At 43.9% G+C, this 26,733-nt stretch overlaps 1 protein-coding gene across 5 annotated transcripts in view; it reads right to left on the bottom strand.

Moving 5' to 3' along the window:
* LOC126252926 (protein LSM14 homolog A) overlaps window positions 1–26,733 on the bottom strand; it is a 156,864-nt gene that overhangs the window by 107,605 nt on the left and 22,526 nt on the right. For 3 of the 5 annotated variants that reach the window (XM_049953917.1, XM_049953918.1, XM_049953916.1), the window contains exon 3: window positions 1,133–1,391. In XM_049953917.1, coding sequence (XP_049809874.1) covers window positions 1,133–1,391 — 259 coding nt within the window. The remainder of the gene's footprint in view (window positions 1–1,132; window positions 1,392–26,733) is intronic. The other 2 variants (XM_049953919.1, XM_049953921.1) reach the window with 1 other exon arrangement.

The raw sequence follows: 26,733 nt of genomic DNA, 5'->3' as shown, positions 1-26,733 counted from the left end.
TATTTACCAATGCAGTAACATGGACAGGGTTAAATGAAATATGAAAGGTTATTAGGAAGTACCAAGAACTGCAGCATGCAAGTTAATGACAAGTATGTAACTATACTAATGCAAAAACTTCTCTGCACTAAAACTATGTACATTGATTATATTAAATGTAAAACACCACTTAGATTGTACTCTGCAGTAAAAGGGTAGACTGAGAAGTAAAGTATTTTTGATAAAATAATACTAAGAACGCAATGCAGGAAGTTCAATTGATGAACAGGTTCCCATTATCTTTATTCTCTCAGATAAATTTATGTACTTATGCAGAGTATTGGTTTATAAAACAAGCCTGACAAATTCTCTCTCTTTAAGTCATACATGAAGATAGGAAATTTATGATTTAGGAACAAATGAGGATGACTGGAAGTTATTTTCGATGTCAGCTTTATGACATTTGCCACTGGGAGAGCCAACATTTGATGCGATGCACTGCTCTAAAATAACTTCAAATTAGACTAACTGTGCCAATTCAGTTGTTTGTCCTATAGTAAAAATGCATTCCTTATACAGTTTTTTCATATACAGAACTTAATTCAGAATATTGTGTAACTATTTATATGTGAAGTCTTATCACTCTGTGAAAAACGTACGAAGTGACCCACAAATACTAATTTATATATTAAAACATGGTCTTCAGTGGTAGTGTAGCGGCCAAATAAATTTCTCCAGTTGGGCTATACAAAATCTTAAGAAAAACATGTTTTGTCACTGCATGATTATCTTCATCCAGTCAAAGAATGGTGACAACTGAAGACTACAGTAGGCCTGATCTGTTTGAACAAAAGTAAGGTTATCAAATCATGTGACCTAATTTGTAGCACTTTTCAATCTACCCTTAATGTGAGTACCAAGAAAGAAGTTACTTATACTCTCAGTCCACATACTGGAAACAATTTTAGGTTTTATTACATTCAATTACCACCACCACCACCACCACCACCACCACCACCACCACCACCACCACCACAGAAGGTAAGCTTTAGTGCCACGAGGCATAAATTATACCTCAAAATTATACGCGTATGAAGTAGAAAGCTTTGTGATGCATGCCCAGGCAAATAGCAACAGTTACCGTATCTCGCACCTTGGTCTTTATTGCTGGCAGGTTCTCTATCCTGTATTTGAACAGGCATAACTAACTCACTCTGTGGTTTTGTTATCGTGCGATGATCTGGATGCAAACCGATGTTAGGAACAACTGCACCTGGAAGACCTGTCATAGTACTCATCGCACTGTATGACGACGGGTACTGTGGCAATGATGGACCCATTGGCCCAAGCACAGGATGGGAGAACCCTTGCGTTTGGTATGCAGCTGATGACAAGCTTGATGGCACTGACAACTGAAAAATAAGATTTAAACGAAAATATTAAAATAATGGTGTATAAGAAAATTTTTTACTTCATTAAAATTACAACAATATTATATATTTTCATTATAAATTTAACTGTTCTGCAACAAATGCAGTAACATATATCTAATGTTTAATGTATATGTGTCACTGGTCAAAATGTTTACCAGCCTACAAAGATGATTAAAATGTTTCAATAACAGCAAAACAATTTGGGAATAAGGTTTCATGCAGTAGATTTCATGAGTTTTCCTTTCAATATTACTCAAAATTTGATAATTTGCAAGAAACATTCAGGTTACGAACATTAAATTTCACCCCAAAAACATCTAAGGATGCTTTTTCCTCACCCATTCTGACATGTGTACAAAGGAAAGTTGCACAATTCCAAATTAAAAGTAAATGTGTGTACAAAAGTGCCAATGCTAGAAAATAAGCTATGTTTAATACATGATCCAGTCCAATTGTTTGCCCGAGGACCTACTAACGTTACTAGGCTTGCAGTCTGACTAACCGCAGAAAACATTCCTGCCAGCTCAAGCTACATTTTTACAGGCTATCTGTGTCACATTTACTATAGGGCAGTTTATGTCAAATGGTCTAGTTTTAAATGTCTTCCTCACTATATGATCTTAGATTGTGTCTACAGTGTATGGTTTTGTTTGCTAAATTACCCATGGAAGACAAAAATTTTAGCCCAGGTCCCAATAGTTCCAAATATTTCACCACACTGTTTTTGATAATCAAAATGCTAGCTGACTAGCTGAGACACAAAGTGTTATAAATATAAGTGTATACCTTAATGGATGTTGATGCTGCAACAGATACTGCATTATTTTTATGGTGACTATTTCATTATCCCACCAGTGGACACTAAAGGGGAGACATTACTATCTCACATACTTAAGAGACCCCTACATATTGATGGGGGTGGAGAGGTGAGGGTTAAGAATCAGTTATCTAGTGTGATATCACCCCATTCAGAGGTAAGTATCAAAGCCTGAAACTATATCCATGTACACACAAAACCTGTTCTGGTATCTTCTCTCTCTCTCTCTCTCTCTCTCTCTCTCTCTCTCTCTCTCTCTCTCTCTCTCTCCACCTCATATCCCCAGGTCATTATTATTATTATTATTATTATTATTTCTTTACTTTCTCAGACTTTTTAGAAGTCTGGTTAAGAATGGAGTGACGCGGACCTTTATCAAGCGTCACTTCCTTTTTGCTGTACGGTACATGTTATATTGCATTTAGGAACTTTCGGGTAATTGAACATGTATCAATAATTACGGATTTCTGTAATTGTATATATATGTTTGGATGTAGCTGTATTGCATTGATGTATTGGTGGATATTGTGTGGTATGACTCCTGTAGTTGATAGTATAATTGGTATGATGTCAACTTTATCCTGATGCCACATGTCTTTGACTTCCTCAGCCAGTTGGATGTATTTTTCAATTTTTTCTCCTGTTTTCTTTTGTATATTTGTTGTATTGGGTATGGATATTTCGATTAGTTGTGTTAATTTCTTCTTTTTATTGGTGAGTATGATGTCAGGTTTGTTATGTGGTGTTGTTTTATCTGTTATAATGGTTCTGTTCCAGTATAATTTGTATTCATCATTCTCCAGTACATTTTGTGGTGCATACTTGTATGTAGGAACTTGTTTTAAAAGTTTATGTTGTAAGGCAAGCTGTTGATGTATTATTTTTGCGACATTGTCATGTCTTCTGGGGTATTCTGTATTTGCTAGTATTGTACATCCGCTTGTGATGTGATCTACTGTTTCTATTTGTTGTTTACAAAGTCTGCATTTATCTGTTGTGGTATTAGGATCTTTAATAATATGCTTGCTGTAATACCTGGTGTTTATTGTTTGATCCTGTATTGCAATCATGAATCCTTCTGTCTCACTGTATATATTGCCTTTTCTTAGCCATGTGTTGGATGCGTCTTGATCGATGTGTGGCTGTGTTAGATGATACGGGTGCTTGCCATGAAGTGTTTTCTTTTTCCAATTTACTTTCTTCGTATCTGTTGATGTTATGTGGTCTAAAGGGTTGTAGAGGTGGTTATGAAATTGTAGTGGTGTAGCCGATGTATTTATATGAGTGATTGCTTTGTGTATTTTGCTAGTTTCTGCTCGTTCTATAAAGAATTTTCTTAAATTGTCTACCTGTCCATAATGTAGGTTTTTTATATCGATAAATCCCCTTCCTCCTTCCTTTCTGCTTAATGTGAATCTTTCTGTTGCTGAATGTATGTGATGTATTCTATATTTGTGGCATTGTGAGCGTGTAAGTGTATTGAGTGCTTCTAGGTCTGTGTTACTCCATTTCACTACTCCAAATGAGTAGGTCAATATTGGTATGGCATAAGTATTTATAGCTTTTGTCTTGTTTCTTGCTGTCAATTCTGTTTTCAGTATTTTTGTTAGTCTTTGTCTATATTTTTCTTTTAGTTCTTCTTTAATATTTGTATTATCTATTCCTATTTTTTGTCTGTATCCTAGATATTTATAGGCATCCGTTTTTTCCATCGCTTCTATGCAGTCGCTGTGGTTATCCAATATGTAATCTTCTTGTTTAGTGTGTTTTCCCTTGACTATGCTATTTTTCTTACATTTGTCTGTTCCAAAAGCCATACTTATATCATTGCTGAATACTTCTGTTATCTTTAGTAATTGGTTGAGTTGTTGATTTGTTGCTGCCAGTAGTTTTAGATCATCCATGTATAGCAAATGTGTGATTTTGTGTGGGTATGTTCCAGTAATATTGTATCCATAATTTGTATTGTTTAGCATGTTGGATAGTGGGTTCAGAGCAAGGCAGAACCAGAAAGGACTTAATGAGTCTCCTTGGTATATTCCACGCTTAATCTGTATTGGCTGTGATGTGATATTATTAGAGTTTGTTTGGATATTAAGTGTGGTTTTCCAGTTTTTCATAACTATGTTTAGGAACTGCATCAATTTAGGATCTACTTTGTATATTTCCAATATCTGTAGTAACCATGAGTGGGGTACACTATCAAAAGCTTTTTGGTAATCAATGTATGCGTAGTGTAGTGACCTTTGTTTAGTTTTAGCTTGATATGTCACCTCTGCATCTATTATCAGTTGCTCTTTACATCCTCGTGCTCCTTTGCAACAGCCTTTTTGTTCTTCATTTATAATTTTGTTCTGTGTTGTATGTGTCATTAATTTCTGTTTGATGATTGAAGTTAATATTTTGTAGATTGTTGGTAGGCATGTTATGGGGCGATATTTAGCTGGGTTTGCTGTGTCTGCTTGATCTTTAGGTTTCAGATAGGTTATTCCATGTGTAAGTGTATCAGGGAATGTGTATGGGTCTTTTTTTTTTTTTTTTTTTTTTTTTTGTGGTTTTCGGGCGCACAACTTCAATGGTCATTAGCGCCCTGACTACTCTAAGAATGCACCGCGAGGCACAAGTTGACAACAACAACTAAAAGGGAAAACACAATAAAAGACAGACTGACAGGCATAGGATTAAAAAACATCATCAAATGTCCTTAGCGAGGTTTGTCAAATTGATAAAACAAAGAACACGAGCAGCTGCTCGTGGGTCATCCGCTAAAATGGCATCTAAAGTAGTAGGCAGGTTAAGATCGAGGCGCAGTGTTTTAAGATCGGGACAGGACATTAAAATGTGACTAACCGTCAGCAAGTGCCCACATGGGCAGAACGGCGCCGGCGCAGCCGTCAGCAGATGGCGATGGCTGAACCGGCAGTGTCCAATTCTTAACCTTGCTAAAACGACCTCCTCCCGCCGAGAAGGGCGTGAGGAGGACGTCCAAGCCACGGGAAGAGGTTTTAAGGCCCGAAGCTTGTTGTCGCTAAGTGCAGCCCAATCGGCATGCCACAGCGACACAACGCGCCGACAAATGACCCTGCTAAAATCGGACGAAGGGACACAACAAGAAGCTGTCCGAGGCTGGAGGACCGCAGCCTTGGCCGCGGCATCTGCAGCTTCGTTCCCAGGGATACCGACATGGCCAGGAACCCACATAAAGCTAACCGGCGTACCGACGTCCACCAGCTGCTGAAGAGAGCGTTGGATCCGGTGTACGAAAGGGTGAACCGGGTACGGATCACTGAGGCTCTGGATGGCGCTCAGGGAATCTGAGCAGATGACATAAGCAGAATGTCGGTGGCGGCAGATGTACAGAACAGCCTGGTAGAGGGCAAAGAGCTCAGCTGTGAAGACCGAACAATGGCCATGGAGCCGGTATTGGAAACTTTGTGCCCCGACAATAAAGGAACTCCCGACCCCGTCATTGGTCTTAGAGCCATCTGTATAAATGAAAGTCATGTTGTTGAACTTCGAACGAAGTTCCAAAAAACGGGAGTGGTAGACCGAACCGGGGGTGACCTCTTTTGGGAGCGAGCTGAGGTCGAGGTGAACGCGGACCTGAGCCTGGAGCCAAGGTGGCGTGCGGCTCTCGCCCACTCGAAAGGTTGCAGGGAGTGAAAAATGAAGGTGTTGAAGGAGGCGACGAAAGCGAACTCCAGGGGGTAGCAAGGCAGAGACATACAACCCGTATTGAAAGTCAAGAGAGTCGTCAAAAAAGGAACGATAAGAAGGATGGTCGGGCATTGACAGTAGCCGACAGGCATACCGACAAAGCAGTATATCGCGCCGGTAGGTGAGTGGCAATTCGCCAGCGTCAGCATGAAGACTCTCTACGGGACTGGTATAAAATGCTCCGATCGCAAGTCGTAAACCCCGATGTTGTATGGAGTTGAGGCGGCGTAAGATGGATGGCCGTGCAGAGGAGTATACGAAGCTCCCATAATCCAGCTTGGAGCGGACGATCGACCGATATAGACGAAGTAGGACGGTTCGATCCGCTCCCCACGACATACCACTGAGAACACGGAGGACATTTAAAGAACGGGTACAACGGGCGGCCAAATATGACACATGTGGAGACCAGCTAAGTTTCCTGTCAAAGGTAAGGCCTAAAAATTTGATTGTCTCCACGAGTGGGAGAGCAACGGGACCGAGTCGTAAGGATGGTGGGAGAAACTCTTTGTAGCGCCAGAAGTTAATACAGACCGTCTTCTCGGCAGAAAAACGGAAGCCATTGGCGACACTCCAAGAGTAAAGACGGTCAAGAGAACGCTGAAGACAGCGCTCCAGGACACGTGGACACTGCGCGCTGCAATAGATGGTAAAATCGTCCACGAAAAGGGAGCCTGATACATCAGCTGGGAGGCAATCCATTATTGGATTGATCGCGATGGCGAAGAGAGCGACGCTCAAAACTGAGCCCTGTGGCACCCCATTCTCCTGGCGAAAGGTGTCGGACAGGACAGAACCCACACGCACCCGAAACTGTCTATCCATTAAAAAGGAACGAATAAAAAGAGGGAGGCGACCGCGAAAGCCCCACGTATGCATGGTGCGGAGAATGCCCGCCCTCCAACAGGTGTCGTAAGCCTTCTCCAAATCAAAGAACACAGCCGCGGTCGGGCGCTTCCGCAAGAAGTTATTCATGATGAAGGTCGACAAGGTAACCAGATGGTCGACAGCAGAGCGGCGCCTTCGAAATCCACATTGTACATTGGTAAGTAGGCGTCGAGACTCGAGCAGCCAAACCAATCGAGAGTTAACCATTCGCTCCATCACTTTACAGACACAGCTGGTAAGCGAGATAGGTCGATAACTGGAAGGCAAGTGCTTGTCCTTCCCCGGCTTAGGAATCGGGACAACAATAGACTCGCGCCAGCATGCGGGAACATGTCCCTCAATCCAGATGCGATTGTAAGTACGAAGAAGAAAACCTTTACCCGCAGGAGAAAGGTTCTTCAGCATCTGGATATGAATAGAATCAGGCCCTGGAGCGGAGGACCGTGATCGGCCAAGTGCGTTTTCCAGTTCCCGCATGGTGAATGGGGCATTATAACCTTCACGATTCGAGGAGCGGAAGTTAGGTGGCCTCGCCTCCTCTGCCTGTTTGCGGGGGAGGAAGGCAGGGTGGTAATGAGCGGAGCTCGAAACCTCGGCGAAAAAGCGGCCGAAGGCATTGGAGACAGCCTCAGGGGCCACAAGGACTTCATTCGCGACCTTCAAGCCAGAAACTGGGGAGTGGACCTTAGTGCCAGATAGCCGGCGCAGGCTACCCCAGACAACAGAAGAAGGAGTAGAACTGTTGAAGGTGCTGGTGAAAGCAGCCCAGCTGGCTTTCTTGCTTTCTTTAATAATACGACGACACTGAGCACGTAATCGTTTATAATTAATACAATTCGCCACTGTAGGGTGGCGTTGAAAGGTGCGTAAAGCACGTCGACGAGCACGTATAGCATCCCTACATGCTGCGGTCCACCAGGGGACCGGTACGCGACGTGGAGAAGAGGTAGGGTGAGGGATGGAATATTCAGCAGCAGCGAGAATGACTTCCGTGAGGTGTGCTACCTGACTATCGCAGCTTGTGAAGGTTTGATCCTGAAAGGTCGCCCTGGAAGAGAAGAGCCCCCAGTCTGCCTTGGAGATGGTCCAACGAGAGGAGCACGGAGAGGGAGTATGCTGCAGGAGATGGATAATACACGGGAAGTGGTCGCTCGAATATGTATCAGCAAGGGCATACCACTGAAACCGGCGTGCAAGTTGGGGAGTACATATAGAGAGGTCTAAATGGGAATAGGTATGAGATGTGTCCGAAAGAAAAGTAGGGGCGCCAGTATTGAGGCAGACAAGATTGAGCTGGTTGAAAAGGTCTACTAACAAGGAGCCCCTCGGGCAGGATGCTGGAGAGCCCCAAAGAGGATGGTGGGCATTGAAGTCTCCAGTTAACAAAAATGGTGCAGGTAGCTGAGCAACAAGTTGCGTCATGTCTGCCCTGGTAACGGCAGATGACGATGGAGCGTAAACGGTACAAAAGGAAAACGTAAAAGTGGGGAGAGTAATGCGGATGGCAACTGCCTGCAGGCCGGTGTGCAACGTGATGGGATCGTAGTAAATATCATCCCGGACCAGCAACATAACCCCTCCATGAGCTGGGATACCTACCACAGGGGGTAGGTCAAAACGCACAGAGGTGTAGTGTGCCAAGGCAATTTGATCGCATGGGCGTAGCTTCGTTTCCTGGAGGGCTACGACGAGCGGACGATGCGAGCGGAGCAGCAACTTCAAGTCCTCTCGGTTGGAGCGAATGCTGCGAATATTCCAGTTAATAAGTGCCATCGTAAGAAAAGGAAGATGAGAGAAGGGGTCACCTCGAAGGCCGCTTAGGGCCTGGCTTCGAGCGAGCACTGCCGCCGCTAGCAGGAGGCAGACAGTCATCGTCCATGGGGTCTATAGGGTCATCGGCCATCTCAGGAGGATGGCCGGGAGGGGGAGCTTCCTCCGCCGGTGAACGGCCAGATGTTCGGCGACCAGCGGTGCGGCCAGGCGAAATGGATGACGGCCTGGGGCGGCAACCGCTGGGTGGCGCAGGAGAAGAAAGGCGCCGCGGCGGGGAAGGAGAACTGTGCTTCCTATGCGCCTTTTTAGAAGGACGTTTGGTGGAAGTACCGGTCGAAGGCTGGGAGGTCGAGGAACGGAGGAAGTCTGCACGGGATGGTTCCTTCTTGAAGGCCCGTGCATCTGACTTCGGGGTCTTCGACTGAGCAGAAGCTGAGGAAGTGGCTGGTGTCTGTGGGGTGATGGGAGGAAGAGGAGACGTCGACCGCGCGATCTTAGCACTGGCCGAACGGACGACCGTGGTGCTGAAGGTCAGATCGCATGTCTGGGTTGCTACCTCCCGGGTAGTCCGAGGAGAGGCGAGGACAGTGCTGTATTTCCCCGCTGGGAGCAGCGTGGGCTTCCTACTAGCCAATAGCTTGCGAGCAGCCGAGGTGGACACTTTCTCTTTGACTCGAATTTCCTGGATACAGCGTTCTTCCTTATAGACAGGACAGTCGCGGGAGGATGCGGCATGGTCACCCTGACAGTTCACACAACGAGGAGACGGAGGTGGACAGTCACCCTCATGGGCATCCCTGCCACAAGTGACACATTTAGCCGCATTGGAACAAGACTGTCGAGTGTGATTGAAACGCTGACACTGGTAGCAGCGCGTAGGTGTCGGGACATAGGGGCGAACAGAAATAACCTCGTAGCCCGCCTTGATGCGCGATGGCAGCTTAACACTATCGAAGGTTAAGAAAAGTGTCCGGGTCGGTACAAGGTCATTGTTGACCTTTTTCATGACCCTATGGACAGCCGTCACGCCCTGCTCAGCGAGGAAAGATTGAATCTCCTCGTCAGTCAAGCCGTCGAGGGATCTAGTATAGACCACACCACGAGACGAATTCAAAGTTCGGTGAGCCTCCACCCGGACAGGGAATGTGTAAAGGAGTGTGGCTCGGAGCAGTTTTTGTGCCTGAAAGGCGCTCTCAGTTTCGAGTAATAGGGTACCGTTACGCAATCTGGTACAAGATTTGACAGATCCAGCTATGGCATCGACGCCCTTCTGGATAACGAAAGGGTTGACAGAGGAAAAATCCTTTCCTTCCTCAGATCGAGAAACGACGAGGAACTGTGGGGCAGGCGGTAGTATTTTTGTCACTGTTGGCTGGTCACGTTTCCGTTTGTGGGTCGAAGTCGAAAGCGATGGAGTAGAATCCATTGCGGAGGAATCCCCCATGATTGCCAGCGTCTCCGATGGCGCGCTCCTTCCTTGTGGGGACCCTCTCAGAGGGCACTCCCGCCTTAGGTGAATGTTTACACCTCAGGTCACACCTCCCGAGAAACAGACGGAGGGACCAATCGGCATGGTCAGAAGGTATCAGCTCAGGCAATCACCCCTCCCCGGGCCTGGCCTTTACCAGGGGGTACGCGCGTGCCTTACATGTCTACCCAGGGCGGGGACTTACGCGTTACCCCGTCACCGGCTACGCGTGCGAACGCGTGGGTCGGCCTTCAGACACGCACAGGGAGGAAGGAAGAAGAGGAAAAAGAAGAGAGAGGGAGAAAGAGGACAGACTGTCTCAAACGCCGAGGCGGAGACCAGAGAAGGCAAGGAGAAGAAGGCAATGAGAAAGCAAGGAGAAGGAGGCAATGAGAAGGCAAGGAGAAGAAGGCAATGAGAAGGCAAGGAGAAAAAGGCAATGAGAAGGCAAGGAGAAAAAGGCAATGAGAAGGCAAGGAGAAAAAGGCAATGAGAAGGCAAGGAGAAGTCAAGGGAAAGAGTAAGGAAGACAGTGAAGTGGAGAAGAGCAAAGAAAGGAACCAACAAAAGGAATGAAGAAACGAGAAGTGAAAAACCAAAAAGACCACGATTATAGGTCGGGAAACCGTCCGTCTCCGGACGCAGGCGCTAACTACCCCCGTGAGGGGGATGGTCTCCTTTTAGTCGCCTCTTACGACAGGCAGGAATACCTCGGGCCTATTCTAATCCCCGGACCCGCAGGGGGAGTGTATGGGTCTGCAATGTAACTGTTAAATAATTTAGTTAGATGTGAATGTGTTGAGGTGAACTTCTTTAGCCAGAAATTTGCTATTTTATCATTTCCAGGGGCTTTCCAATTGTGCGTAGAATTAATTGCTCGGGTGACTTCATGTTGCAAAATTATCACTTCAGGCATTTGTGGTATCATCTTGTATGAGTCTGTTTCTGCTTGTATCCACCGTGCATGCCTGTTATGTTGTACCGGGTTTGACCATATGTTGCTCCAGAAGTGTTCCATGTCTGTTATGTTTGGTGGATTGTCTATTTTAATGTGTGTGTTATCTATTGTCTGGTAAAATTTCTTTTGGTTTGTGTTGAATGTTTGGTTTTGTTTCCTTCTATTTTCACTTTTTTTGTATCTTCTAAGTCGTTTGGCCAATGCTTGTAACTTCTGCTTCTTTTCATCTAATTGCTCCATTGCTTCTTGTTGTGAGATTTTACCTAACCTTTTTCGTTTTTTGTCTGATATTTCATTTCTTATAAATTGTGTTAGCTGTCCGATGTCTTTTCTCAGTTTTTCTATTCTGATCTGTAGCCTGTGTTGCCATGCTGGTTTTGTGGGTTTCTTCTGTGTGTTGGTTGGTTCTGATCTCTGTCTAGTGTGTATATTTAGTGTAGTGAGTGCTCCTATATAAACCAGTAGTTGTAACTCTTCCATAGTTGTGTTTTCATTTATTTTGTTGTGTATGATTGTGTTGATAGTTTTTATTGTTGTTTCGACTTGTGGGTTATTTGGTGGTCTTTGCAAGAATGGTCTAATGTCTGTATTTGTGTCTTTGTATTCTATATATGTCAGCTGAAATTTTTCTTCTATATCTAACATCTGTGTCACTTCGTGTTCTATTTGTGCTTGTTCTGGTGGCTGTCTTAAGATTTCGTTTTCCTCTTGATTGTTTCATTGGTGCGTGTTGTTCTTTGTTTGTTTGCTCTGGGATGTTTGAGTCCATTACTGTATTTTCTTCTTCTTCTGATTGCACATTATTTTGTTCCAGTATTTGTTGTACTTGTTGTCTGATGTTTTCTAATTCCGACTGGGGTATCCTGTTATTTTAGATTATTACACGGATCTGATCAGCTAGTTGTCATTCTGTTAAAAATTTTACTTCTGGGTATGTGGTAATAAATGCTGTGTATACTTGTGATCTGTATCCAGTTGTGTTGGTTCCTAGGTTTGTTGCTTGGTAATAACAGAACATAAGGTGTCGATTAACTTCATCTGACCATCTCATCCTCTGTTTTCCTTCTAGGGTGGTTGCAGGAAGCATATCCTGCAAAACACCTCTATTTGGATTTAAATCATTTTCCAGTTGGCTAGCAGTGTCATTACCATTGTGGGCGGGCATAGGGTTCAAGCGTCGTCCCCGACCATGACGGCGCTTGTCCGAGGCTTCTTTAGTTCTGTCCTGAACCAAGTAATCACACTAAAAGGGGGGTTAGCCCTATTAGTGGTTTGTTCTTTTCGTCGCCTTTTAAGACTGGCAGAACATACTGGAGGCCTATTCTTTTCCCGGGCCCCACGGGATTATTATTATTATTATTATTATTATTATTATTATTATTATTATTATTAGGAGTGAATGGAAACCCTGACAAATGTTATTTCTTGCAGTTCTTACATTTTTCAATTCTACACAATGAATTTGTAGCCCCTTTGAAAAAGGTGTAAGAGGAATGCTAAAAATACCCAGATTTTACATTTCTTACTCAACGTCTCACTTAACTTTGTCCCATTTTCTTTCTATTGACATTTGATGTGACTGAAAAAGTTTTAAGTATCTCGAAGGACAAATGGTTCACACCATGAGTGGTGGCAGAATTACGGGAATATTTTATACCATTGTGGAGAGGGGAGATATGAGAGGGAAATGCTGATGTAATCCTCCTCCAGTGTTGCCAACACAAATTGCAACATTTAGCTTCACCTGGCAATTATGATCCAATTACTTCTAAGTTGAGTGGTAATGCAAAAACAAGACAGTTGACGCAAAGTGTTCCAGACCGAGACAATACGTGATGAAGGTGCCCAGCCACCAACTTTTCTTGTGCCACTTATAACTCAGTCTTCTTTTTGCATGTATTTTCTTTCAATGTACTGTATCCAGCAACAATATCAATCTTTAACCTTTTAAATTTAGACACTGTCTCTAAGATTACACTTTAACATAATCAAGGAAACATTGCCTATTCCCAGCTAGCGAACTCTTATTGGCTGGCGACAAAGTCACCCAATGGCCAGTGCAGCCACCACACCACCTACTGGATGCGTGGAGAGGGGAAGCAGTCCTTCAGTGATGCGAAAGGAAGTAGGGGTGAAAGCATTTTTTGAAGTGCTGAGAATATACTTTTCATGCAGATGATGTGCTATGATAAAGATGTCACACAGAAATAGACTAGGGTTTTGCAATAGCACATTTTAAAGACTTTTGTGTTCAAACGTAAGACAGTTGCATCAACTAAATACACTACTCGTGTATATATTTTGCACCACACACATCGCACACTGTAGATTGTAAAGATTGGTAGCAGTGGTAGATGGCATGAAGCAAAACTATAACACCTGAGCTTTCATTCAAATTTACGGTTTACAGTGTATAGAAATTCAATGGGCCAACTTATCTTAAACTTGTAATATCTATTGGGGAAGTAGCCTTATTTTTTCATGTCTGTTCCTCTCATTAACCCTAAAATAACACTTTACCAATGGTGAGCAAACGAATTGCAGCTCAAAAGAAAAGCATTAAACAGTAACAGCAATGGTGATGAAGTACATCAAGCAAATGGCTGCATTTTAGCTAATGGTTGAAACACTTAGCTGCTGTGATGGTTTTGGTTTAATTCAATATGTTAATCAATTTTTGTTTTTCCTGAGAGCACAAACGATGATCTCTCAAAAACTCTGATTTTGAACATATAATTTATAGTCTTAGCATGTTTGAAAACATGCTTGATTATCTTTTATCCTGACACCTATTTCAATTTTTTGATGAGTGTACTTGCTATTATACATCTGATTTTTTTAACTGATGAAATTATTTACCATAAATTATATAAACATTGTACTGTACATTTAATTTGCTTCCTTTTAACAGATTTTGTACAAAATATTTGAGAGGATTGCAATCTTTAATCATATATGCAAATTACATATATTTTGCTCCCATTTTGGGAGGTTAACATTTTCCCAAGTTCTCCATTTTTCTCAGTTCTGTGTTTTCTAAGTATGGACCCCACAAAAACATGAAATAGGGGTTTCACTGTATGTTTTTTTTCTTTTTTTTTGTGGTTTTAGGGCGCACAACGTCAACGGTCATTAGCGCCCAGACTACTTTAGGAATGCACCGCAAGTCACAAGTTTAAAACAGCAACGAAATTGAAAACACGATGAAAGACATACTGACAGGCATAGGATTAAAAAAGAAAACAGCATAATCAAATGTCCTTTGAGAGGGTTGTCAAATTGATAAAATGAAGAACGCGAGCAGCTGCTCGTGGGTCATCCGCTAAAATGGCTTCTACAGTACATGGCAGGCCAAGATCGAGACGCAGGGTGTTAAAATCCGGACACGACGTGAAAATGTGGCGGACCATCAGCAATTGCCCACATGGGCAGAACGGCGCCGGCGCAGCCGTCAGCAGATGGCGATGGCTGAACCGGCAGTGGCCAACTCGCAACCGGGCCAAAACTACCTCCTCCCGCCGAGAAGGGCGTGACGAGGACGTCCAAGCCACGGGAAGAGCTTTCAAGGCCCGAAGCTTGTTGTCTGGAAGTGCAGCCCAATCAGCATGCCATAGCGATACAATGCGCCAACAAATTACCCTGCTACAATCTGACGAAGGGACACAACAAGAAGCTGTCCAAGGCTGGACCACCGCAGCCTTGGCCGCGGCATCTGCAGCTTCGTTCCCAGGGATACCGACATGGCCAGGAACCCACATAAAGCTAACCGGAGAACCGACGTCCACCAGCTGCTGAAGAGAGCGTTGGATCTGGTGCACGAAAGGGTGAACCGGGTACGGATCACCGAGGCTCTGGATAGCGCTCAGGGAATCGGAGCAGATGACATATGCAGAATGTCGGTGGCGGCAGATGTAAAGGACAGCCTGGTAGAGGGCAAAGAGCTCAGCTGTGAAGACCGAACAATGGCCATGGAGCCGATATTGGAAACTTTGTGCCCCGACAATAAAAGAACACCCGACCCCGTCATTGGTCTTAGAGCCATCTGTATAAATGAAGGTCATATTAATGAACTTCGAACGAAGTTCGACAAAACGGGAGTGGTAGACTGAACCGGGGGTAACCTCCTTCGGGAGCGAGCAGAGGTCAAGGTGGACGTGAACCTGAGACTGGAGCCAAGGTGGCGTGTCGCTCTCGCCCACTCGAAAGGTGGCAGGGAGTGAAAAATTAAGGTGTTGAAGGAGGCAACGAAAGCGAACTCCAGGGGGTAGCAGGGCGGAGACATACAACCCGTATTGACTGTCGAGAGAGTCATCAAAAAAGGAACGATAAGACGGGTGGTCGGGCATTGCCAGTAGCCGACAGGCGTACCGACAAAGCAGTATATCGCGCCGGTAGGTGAGTGGCAACTCACCAGCGTCAGCATGAAGACTCTCGACGGGACTAGTATAAAACGCTCCGATCGCAAGTCGTAAACCCCGATGTTGTATGGAGTTGAGGCGGCGTAAGATGGCTGGCCGTGCAGAGGAGTATACGAAGCTACCATAATCCAGCTTGGAGCGGACGATCGACCGATATAGGCGAAGTAGGACGGTTCGATCCGCTCCCCACGACATACCACTGAGAACACGGAGGACATTGAGAGAACGGGTACAACGGGCAGCCAAATAAGACACATGTGGAGACCAACTAAGTTTCCTGTCAAACGTAAGACCTAAAAATTTTGTTGTCTCCACGAATGGGAGAGCAACGGGACCGAGTCGTAAAGACAGTGGGAGAAACTCTTTGTAGCGCCAGAAGTTAATACAGACCGTCTTCTCGGCAGAAAAACTGAAGCCATTGGCGACACTCCAGGAGTAAAGACAGTCAAGAGAATGCTGAAGACAGCGCTCCAGGAAACACGTACGCTGCGCGCTGCAATAGATGGTAAAATCGTCCACGAATAGGGAGCCTGATACATCAGCTGGGAGGCAATCCATTATTGGATTGATCACTATGGCAAAGAGAGCGACACTCAAAACTGAGCCCTGTGGCAGCCCATTCTCCTGGCGAAAGGTGTCTGACAGGACAGAACCCACACGTACCCTGAACTGTCGATCCATTAAAAAGGAACGAATAAAAAGAGGGAGGCGACCGCGAAGGCCCCATGTATGCATGGTGCGGAGAATGCCCGCCCTCCAACAGGTGTCGTAAGCCTTCTCCAAATCAAAGAACACAGCCGCAGTCGGGCGCTTCCGCAAGAAGTTATTCATAATGAAGGTCGACAAGGTAACCAGATGGTCAACAGCAGACCGGCGCCTACGAAATCCACACTGTACATTGGTAAGGAGGCGTCGAGACTCGAGCAACCAAACCAATTGAGAGTTAACCATTCGCTCCATCACTTTACAGACACAGCTGGTAAGCGAGATGGGTCGATAACTGGAAGGCAAGTGCTTGTCCTTCCCCGGCTTAGGAATCGGGACAATAGACTCGCGCCAGCATGCGGGAACACGTCCCTCAATCCAGATGCGATTGTAAGTACGAAGAAGAAAACCTTTACCCGCAGGAGAAAGGTTCTTCAGCATCTGAATATGAATAGAATCAGGCCCTGGAGCGGAGGACCGTGATCGGCCAAGTGCGTTTTCGAGTTCCCGCATGGTGAATGGGGCATTATAACTTTCACGATTCGAGGAGCGGAAGTTAGGTGGCCTAGCCTCCTCTGCCTGTTTGCGGGGGAGGAAGGCAGGGTGGTAATGAGCAGAGCTCGAAACCTCTGCGAAAAAGCGGCCGAAGGCATTGGAGACAGCCTCAGGGGCCACAAGGACGTCATTCGTGACCGTCAAGCCAGAAACTGGTGAGTGGACCTTAGTGCCAGATAGCCGGCGCAGGCTACCCCAGACAACAGAAGGAGTAAAACTGTTGAAGGTGCTTGTGAAAGCAGCCCAGCTGGCTTTCTTGCTTTCTTTAATAATACAACGACACTGTGCACGTAATCGTTTATAATTGATACAATTCGCCACTGTAGGGTGGCGTTTAAAGGTGCGTAAAGCACGTCGACGAGCACGTAAAGCGTCTCTACATGCTGCGGTCCACCAGGGGACCAGTACGCGACATGGAGAAGAAGTAGGGTGAGGGATGGAATATTCAGCAGCAGTGAGAATGACTTCCGTGAGGTGTGCGACCTGACTATCGCAGCTTGTGAATGTTTGATCCTGAAAGGTCGCCCTGGAAGAGAAGAGCCCCCAGTCTGCTTTGGAGATGTTCCAACTAGATGAGCACAGAGAGGGGGTATGCTGCAGGAGATGGATAACACACGGGAAGTGGTCGCTCGAATATGTATCAGAAAGTGCATACCACTCGAACCGGCGTGCAAGTTGGGGAGTACATATAGAGAGATCTAAATGGGAATAGGTGTGAGATGTGCCCGAAAGAAAAGTAGGGGCGCCAGTATTGAGGCAGACAAGATTGAGCTGGTTGAAAAGGTCTGCTAACAGGGAGCCCCTCGGGCAGGATGCTGGAGAGCCCCAAAGGGGATGGTGGGCATTGAAGTCTCCAGTTAACAAAAATGGTGCAGGTAGCTGAGCAATAAGTTGCATCATGTCTGCCCTGGTAATGGCAGACGACGATGGAGTGTAAACGGTACAAATGGAAAATGTAAAAGTGGGGAGAGTAATGCGGATGGCAACTGCCTGCAGGCTGGTGTGCAACGTGATGGGATCTTAGTAAATATCATCCCGGACCAGCAACATAACCCCTCCATGAGCTGGGATACCTACCACAGGGGGTAGGTCAAAACGCACAGAGGTGTAGTGTGCCAAGGCAATTTGATCGCATGGGCGTAGCTTCGTTTCCTGGAGGGCTACGACGAGCGGACGGTGCAAGCGGAGCAGCAACTTCAAGTCCTCTCGGTTGGAGCGAATGCTGCGAATATTCCAGTGAAGAAGTGCCATCGTAAGAAAAAAAAAAAAAAAAGGGAAGATGAAAGAAGGGGTCACCTTGAAGGCCGCAGAGGGCCTGGCTTCAAGCGAGCACTGCCGCCGCTATCAGTAGGCGGACAGTCATCGTCCATTGGGTCTATAGGTTCATCGGCCATCTTGGGAAGATGGCCGGGAGGGGGAGCTTCCTCCGCCGGTGAACGGCCAGATGTTCGGCTACCAGCAGTGCGGCCAGGCGAAACGGATGACTGCCTGGGGCGGCAACAGCTGGGTGGCGCAGGAGAAGAAATGCGCTGTGGCGGAGAAGGAGAACTGTGCTTCCTATTAGCCTTCTTGGAAGGTCGTTTGGTGGAAGTACCGGTCGAAGGCTGGGAGGTCGAGGTACGTAGGAAGTCTGCACAGGACGGTTCCTTCTTGAAGGCCCGTGCATCTGACTTCTGGGTCTTCGTCTTAGCAGAAGCTGATGAAGGGGCTGGTGTCTGTGGGGTGATGGGAGGAAGAGGAGACGTCGACCGCGCGATCTTAGCACTGGCCGAACGGACGACCGTGGTGCTGAAGGTCAGGTCGCATGTCTGGGTTGCCACCTCCCTGGTAGTCCGAGGAGAGGCGAGGACAGTACTGTATTTCCCCACTGGGAGCAGCGTGGGCTTCCTACTAGCCAATAGCTTGTGAGCAGCCGAGGTGGACACTTTCTCTTTGACCCGAATTTCTTGGATACAGCGTTCTTCCTTATGGACAGGACAGTCACGGGAGGATGCGGCATGGTCACCCTGACAGTTCACACAACGAGGAGACGGAGGTGGACAGTCACCCTCATGGGCATCCCTGCCACAAGTGACACATTTAGCTGCATTGGAACAAGACTGGCGAGTGTGGTTGAAACGCTGACACTGGTAGCAGCGCTTAGGTGTCGGGACATAGGGGTGAACAGAAATAACCTCGTAGCCCGCTTTGATGCGCGATGGCAGCTGAACACTATCTAAGGTCAAGAAAAGTGTCCGGGTCGGTACAAGGTCATTGTTGACCTTTTTCATGACCCTATGGACAGCCGTCACGCCCTGCTCAGCGAGGAAAGATTGAATCTCCTCGTCAGTCAAGCCGTCGAGGGATCTAGTATAGACCACACCATGAGATGAATTCAAAGTTCGGTGAGCCTCCACCCGGACAGGGAATGTGTACAGGAGTGTGGCCCGAAGCAGTTTTTGTGCCTGAAAGGCGCTCTCAGTTTCGAGTAATAAGGTACCGTTACACAACCTGGTACAAGATTTGACAGATCCGGCTATGGCATCGACGCCCTTCTGGATAACTAAAGGGTTGACAGAGGAAAAATCCTTTCCGTCCTCAGATCGAGAAACGACGAGGAACTGTGGGGCAGGCGGTAGTACTTTTGTCACTGGTAGCTGGTCATGTTTCCGTTTTTGGGCAGAAGTCTAGAGAGATGGAGTGGAATCAATTGCCGAGGAATCCCCCACGATTGCCAGCGTCACCGATGGCGCGCTCCTTCCTTGTGGGGACCCTCTCAGAGTGAATGTTTACACCTCAGGTCACACCTCCCGAGAAACAGACGGAGGGACCAATCGGCATGGACAGAAGGTATCAGCTCAGGCAATCACCCCTCCCCGGGCCTGGCCTTTACCAGGGGGTACGCGCGTGCCTTACATGTCTACCCAGGGCGGGGAATTACGCGTTACCCCGTCACCGGCTACGCGTGGGTCGGCCTACAGAGAGGGTGGAGGAGGCACGGTGGAGAAGGCTATGAGGAGAAGGCTATGAGGAGAAGGCTATGAGGAGAAGGCTATGAGGAGAAGGCTATGAGGAGAAGGCTATGAGGAGAAGGCTATGAGGAGAAGGCTATGAGGAGAAGGCTATGAGGAGAAGGCTATGAGGAGAAGGCTATGAGGAGAAGGCTATGAGGAGAAGGCTATGAGGAGAAGGCTATGAGGAGAAGGCTATGAGGAGAAGGCTATGAGGAGAAGGCTATGAGGAGAAGGCTATGAGGAGAAGGCTATGAGGAGAAGGCTATGAGGAGAAGGCTATGAGGAGAAGGCTATGAGGAGAAGGCTATGAGGAGAAGGCTATGAGGAGAAGGCTATGAGGAGAAGGCTATGAGGAGAAGGCTATGAGGAGAAGGCTATGAGGAGAAGGCTATGAGGAGAAGGCTATGAGGAGAAGGCTATGAGGAGAAGGCTATGAGGAGAAGGCTATGAGGAGAAGGCTATGAGGAGAAGGCTATGAGGAGAAGGCTATGAGGAGAAGGCTATGAGGAGAAGGCTATGAGGAGAAGGCTATGAGGAGAAGGCTATGAGGAGAAGGCTATGAGGAGAAGGCTATGAGGAGAAGGCTATGAGGAGAAGGCTATGAGGAGAAGGCTATGAGGAGAAGGCTATGAGAAGAAGGCTATGAGAAGAAGGCTATGAGAAGAAGGCTATGAGAAGAAGGCTATGAGAAGAAGGCTATGAGAAGAAGGCTATGAGAAGGCAAGGAGATTATGCAGGGGAAAGAGTAAGGAAGACAGTGAGGTGGAGAAGAGCAAAGAAAGGAACCAACCAAAGGAAGGAAGAAACGAGAAGTGAAAAAGCAAAATGACCGCAAATAGAGGTCGTGGAACCGTCCGTCTCCGGACGCAGGCGCTAACTACCCCCTTGAGGGGGAGGGACTCCTTTTAGTCGCCTCTTACAACAGGCAGGAATACCTCGGGCCTATTCTTACCCCGGACCCGCAGGGGGTTTCACTGTATGTGGTGTCAGGCTGTGCATCCAAGACAAAGGCACAAACATGAAGAATCAACTCGTCTTCTGTCTGACTACCTCAATCTGATGATGATAAACACTCAGTAGCATAGTCAGTGTGGAAAGTGTTATCAGCACATAACTCACTTGGGCAGGATTTGGGAGAGTGGGGCAGGAGCTCCTGTGAGCACGAAGTTTATCCCCAGAGGTGGAGTTACTTCTGCTTATAATGCATGAAAGTCCATCAAGTAATTATTAAAAGCACTACAATCATGGTGCACAAAACTATTACACTGAAAACTGTTTAACAAAAATGCCAAACTGCCTGGGCAAGCCATCCACTTCACAGCACATTGACTTCTCCTCCCCAGCTTTTCCAGGAAGAGAACCCAACAGTTAACAAAACTTCATACACACATTACACTGGTGTCTGCATCAGCAAGGATGGTGGGCAGGTCTCCTGCCACAGCCAGCTCTACAGGGGCAAACCATCCCACCACCTAAGGAGGTGGATCTTTTTGGGGCAGCAAAATCCTAAATTTGAAAGTTTCGAAACAATGAATTAACAAGACTATGAACCTGTTTACATAACTGAAGAAGTTTGAAAGTAAGTTGGACATATGAATTATGTTTTATACACAGTCGTGAAACAAATAGCTAAGTTTTTCATTTGATCACCTTTTGTGGGTTGTTCAAAATAGTGAAGCTTACCAGCAGCAGCCTTGATAACTAAGTCTTTAATGCCTCCAATTTTTTTATTCTGTACTCAATATTGTTTGAGGCATTACATGTCATGCATATTACTTGGGGGCCATTATGGGCCAAGTGGCCTAATTATGGAAAAGTTCCCATACAACCATCATCATGGATTTTGCCGAAATTTTGTGACAGTTCACTCATTTCCCACAGACATTAATAAAGTTTTACTTCTGCTAATTTAATACTTGCAGGGCTATAGCAATTTGTTTCACCCCTTAGTGTTTTTCTGTAACTGAGAATCTCTCTCCTCTTTGCACTCTTTAGCAAAATAGATTTTCTGAGTGATTTGCATATGGGAAATTTGAAGGAAAGTTGACTGACAAAATACACACTCTACATAATGTGAAGTTCAGCTTTTTGTATCCCCAGAAGTAATTGCAAGATACACCTGAAACCTTGCATGTATTAACTTACCAATATAACATTTCAGAACCTAGAATTTCATCCTCCTATCGCTTTACAATGCAAATTCAGGGCAAAGGTGACAATTTTTCTAAAGAACACCAAAAATCAATATTTTCACTACCTTTTACAAGGAAGAGTTTTCTGTTTACATTTTTAAACCCGTTTCATCAGGAACACTGTTCTAAACAACCAAAAAATGATCTTGCACTGCAAGCACCTAAGGCCCTAAAAAAATAAGGTGGAAGTTCACTGAAAGTGGGGCCTTATTCCACGGGTACCCAAATTAGATCGGAGATGATATGTTCTACAAGCTTCAGTCAAAACTGTGAATAGGCAGTCTTTTTGACACCTGTACAGCATTCAGCACTACAACATTATTTATAGAAAACAGAATTGGATACGAAAACCAATAAAAAGAATGGTCCTTTTTATGGCTCTAATAATTTGAAGTAATCACAGTTGAAAACTAATTTGTTTGATTCTGTCTTATCAAAATTTCTTCCCAAAGAATCAGTGACAGCAGCTGATCAGCAGTGCTATTTTCTCACACAATTCCACAGCAAATTAATGAAACCTGTAAGGAATTCAAAAAATAAGCTTAGGATCCTAAAAGAGACCACTTCCACCTTTTGTTTCTGACATGTGGAAGTGTATCAGCAGCTTGGAATCCTTTGTAAAGAAATCTTTGGGTTTGGTAACTTGTGCTAATGAAAGAAACCCATGGCTGATGTTGCACAGCTATCAGTTGTGTTTCCTATGGTGATAGGGATGCTGGTTCTCTCAGTTTAAAAGGAATCAGTAGTAATAAATGAGAAGCACCAGTTTGCTTTTGTTCTACAATACTACTATTATTGTGTTAACCAGTTTTCAGCTTACAAGGCCATCTTCAGAGATTTAACAGCATTGGTTAAGCCACCACAAACCATGTCAATAATTTTATACTATTCTTATGTACATACTAATGTCCCATATTAACTGAAATCTACAGTACCACAATGTACACTGTATCTTAAAACAGAACTGAACTAGCACATCTAGAACACTACACAACAAGAAGACAATCATTCTCTCTACTATGAATCAATGTCAAAAATGTCATGAAGTCTGCTGTGAACTTCACCAGAATTTACACAATGTGACAGTGGTATAAAACCAGCAGGCTATCTGTACAGTGTATGCTGCAGCTATTATGCAACTATTACCATGATTTCCACTGCCTTGGCAACACACAAATTGTTGTGTTCGTAACTAGTTTGATTCTGTAGTTATATGACACGAGTGGTGATAAGACAGCCCGTTTTCAGAAGTTTTTCGAGTTATTCTGATTTCCTCACTTTCTAGTCAAGACTTTCAACATTGCCTTCCCTGGAGAGTACTGAACAATTTTAAGACATTATAGAAACATCAGATCTGAGTGCCAGCAGAATTTGGGCCCATTTTCAATGCACCTCCACCCTGTCTCTCTTTTAGGGCCTTATACATTTGTATTGCCAAACACCAAACCACATACAGCTTTTAGATGGTTTACAATGTAATCTTTCTAAAGAAAATTGTTCAAAAGACTGCACAAGACACTTGTGAATGTGGGTTAAAAATAACCATTTTTGGCTTTTTAGAAATATTGTCAACTTTGCCCTTAATCATAACTGCTGGAAAGGAGGAGGATGTAATTTCACATTTTAACATATTGTATTGTTAAGTTCCTGTGTGCAAAGTTTCAGGTTTATGCTGCTATTACTTCAAGGAAAATGAAATTCTCACCATCCCTTTTTTGTTTTTCAGAGTGTCTTTCAACTGACACTGCTTTAAATTATTCACGTGCAAATTGCTGAGGAAACAATTTTTTCTTATTTTGCTTAACTGAGCACAAAGAGATGAAGGTGACCATTCTGTTTCTTTCAAGAGGAGGCATTGTCTCAAATTTGCTGAATATTCACAGGTGCACTGTTGATGGCTGTGTTATGGGATCAAACAAATTACTTAAAAAGTACTGAATTAATGACTGTAGAAATTTAGCAATGCTCATTGGGAACTCACACAATTGTTCATACAAAATTTCATCAAAATCCGTAAAGGTCATACGGGAACCTCTAGATCATTTGGTATTAAATAACCGTCTGCTTTCTCACTTTGCTGATTCAAGATGCAACCTCTGCCACTAGAGGACTCAGAATCACAGAGTTTAACATGGTGGTTTAACTACACCTGTGCACAAGTAACAGCACACTGTAATCCAGTTTCTAACTGCAGAAAATTCATCCACAAATTGAGCATCCTCTCCTTCAGTGTGACAGTGCCAGACCACAAAAGAGCACTATGACATCTGCAACAATATGACACTTTGGGTTCACTGTCATCCTTCATCCTCCAGACATTCCCAACTGACCCAATTTTCACATGTTTCAGCAACTTAAAGGACACCTTTGAGGACTTCCCTAGCAGCAAAAGCTGTGGTGAGGTTGTGGCTCCAACAACAAAGTCAAACATTCTGCAGTGACAGTTTCAACAAACTGGTCTCTTGTTGGGAGAAATGTGTGTCACCAGGGTGACTATGTTAAAAATAAATATTTACACACTAAGATTTAGAATGTTGCTAACCTTTGTCTTATTTAAAAAGGTTTGAGTATTCACAAATCTGAAGCCATTACTTCTCAGCACACCATCATAATAAATAAATGAGTACCGTAAATAAAGTAGTGTCAACCCGTACCAAGTGGTTCAAGAAAAAAATAACTTGTTGCCTGACTATCTCAGAAAAATTTTGTATTTGCTGGGTGAATTCCCAATGTTTAGTAGTCACAAGAATATTTTTTAAAAAATTATTGTTTGTTATTTTGAAACAGCAGCCATAATTGTTCCAGGCCGCATGCGTTTTTTCATATTTGCAAGCCTCTACATCTTTTACAATTATTCAGTAATGGATCGTGCGAAGCCTTTCAGATAAAATTCATTTAGTTCAACACACTCTGGGCTACAAATTAAGATCATTATCACTTAGCTGAATGTATTCTTTAATATATTTCAATGGTTCTAAGTTATCACCCACAAATTAAACTCAATTTTTAACAGTAGTTTCAGAAAGAAAGATTAATTTCTCAGCTTTCATATTTTTTCTGCTATTACACTGTATAGTATAGTTACTTTTGATAGAGTATCAATGGTGAGCAGCTTACACTTAAAAAATACACTATTTTAAAAATTGATATTTTAATTTTAAATTTAAGTTAATACACGTTTATGATATCAAACTTCAGTATAAATTTGAACTTTCAGATTCAATTGGAAGTTACGGAAAAAAATTACCAACACAAGTCAAAAAGGTTTTTAACATCTGTGATATCTAGGCTTGTGGAATAACATATCAGTTACAGTATATAATTTAATCATATCTATGATTACTTACTTTTTATTGAAAATAAGCCTACTAATTACATTTTTTGTTCTCTTGTTATTTGTTTAATACATTACTCATTGAACACATGAGAAATTTGTTCACTCAGTTTGGGTGTTAGATAAGTTCACCCAGTCACAGTTGTAAATTCCATGGGAGACAGCTTCCTTAAAACTTTTTAAGTGGCATCCAAACTTTATTCTTCTCAATTTTTTAAAATTATGTCCTTGGTCCTGAAGGGTGATAAAATACAACACGAATATCTTGGTTTTATAGTCAAAATTATCAACTTTGCCAATCCACCACTGTTCATCGTAAACACAAGCCACTATGTCTATTTTGAAGAACCAGTTGTACAAGTTTTCCACACTGTTTAAGTTCACTATGAGGCGAAGTTTATGTGATCTTACACTTCAGTAAGTAGTGTGAATGTGGTACAAAACAATGAAAAGATCGAGAGACATCAAACAGCAGTTAGTGTCATCGTCATAATAATAACTTTATTAATCGTTTTTTCGTCTACCAAATTAGATACACTTTTCTTTTGTAATGCTGGTGAAATTCCCTTGTTAACAAGACTTTCTGACACATTACATTCATCACTAACTTTTCACTCGACTCCAAGAATTCGGCAGTAAACTGATAATTTTATCCTCTTTGATTGAAGTACTGCATTTAGTTTTTCTATCAATCACCCTATTTGGTTGTCGAAGTTTTAGAACTTCCATCTGTTATAGTACAAATTGTATTTTGAAATGAAACTTCCAAATTCTTTTTGACTGTTGCTGCCACTTCCTCAATTTTTGTATTCAGGGCATTTGGTCTTGACTTAGTTTTCTAATTTTACTAGCAGGTGATATACCCAGGATTTCACAAGCTGTACCTACTTTTTTAATGGTTGCTGGTAAGTCACAAAATTCTGTATTTGATGTTTCCCTATCCTTTCTCTTGTGAATTACAAATATCTTATAACAACATGTTGGACACAATGACTTTCCTGCTATGAGACTGACAAAAGGGCTTTAATTTTTAGAGTAATGATCAAATGCTATTTCTCACAGTCCTTTTATTATAAGTTTCTTATGTTTCTCAAAAGGGTCCGTGTAAGACTGGCCAAAACGTGATGAAATTTTTTTTAAGTATTTCATTTCATGGTACTTTCATGTTGATTTGACCTCTGGGCCAACTCAAGTAAAACAACAGTTTCTTCTTCACTGTAATCTTCAATTAAAGTTATGTCTTTAGGATGCACTCCACACACACTTATGACATGCCTCAATAATAATAACACCAACAGAACAATGAGACATTTTTCTACTGCACACTTCAAGAACTTTCTAAGTGTGAATACACAATTGTTGGTGTAAGGGACAGGAAAACAATCAGACTTTTATAGGCTTACAGATGCAATTGTTAGCCTTACAAAACAATTACCACAGCACTGTTTCGACAAATAATCATTAGCTAGTGTAATGTGGTGTGTTACATTATGCAATTGGTAT

The sequence above is a fragment of the Schistocerca nitens genome, chromosome 4 (assembly GCF_023898315.1).
Source record: "Schistocerca nitens isolate TAMUIC-IGC-003100 chromosome 4, iqSchNite1.1, whole genome shotgun sequence".
Lineage (NCBI taxonomy): Eukaryota > Metazoa > Arthropoda > Insecta > Orthoptera > Acrididae > Schistocerca > Schistocerca nitens.
Note: the sequence above shows the minus strand (reverse complement) of the source record. Positions and strands in the feature narration are given on the sequence as shown.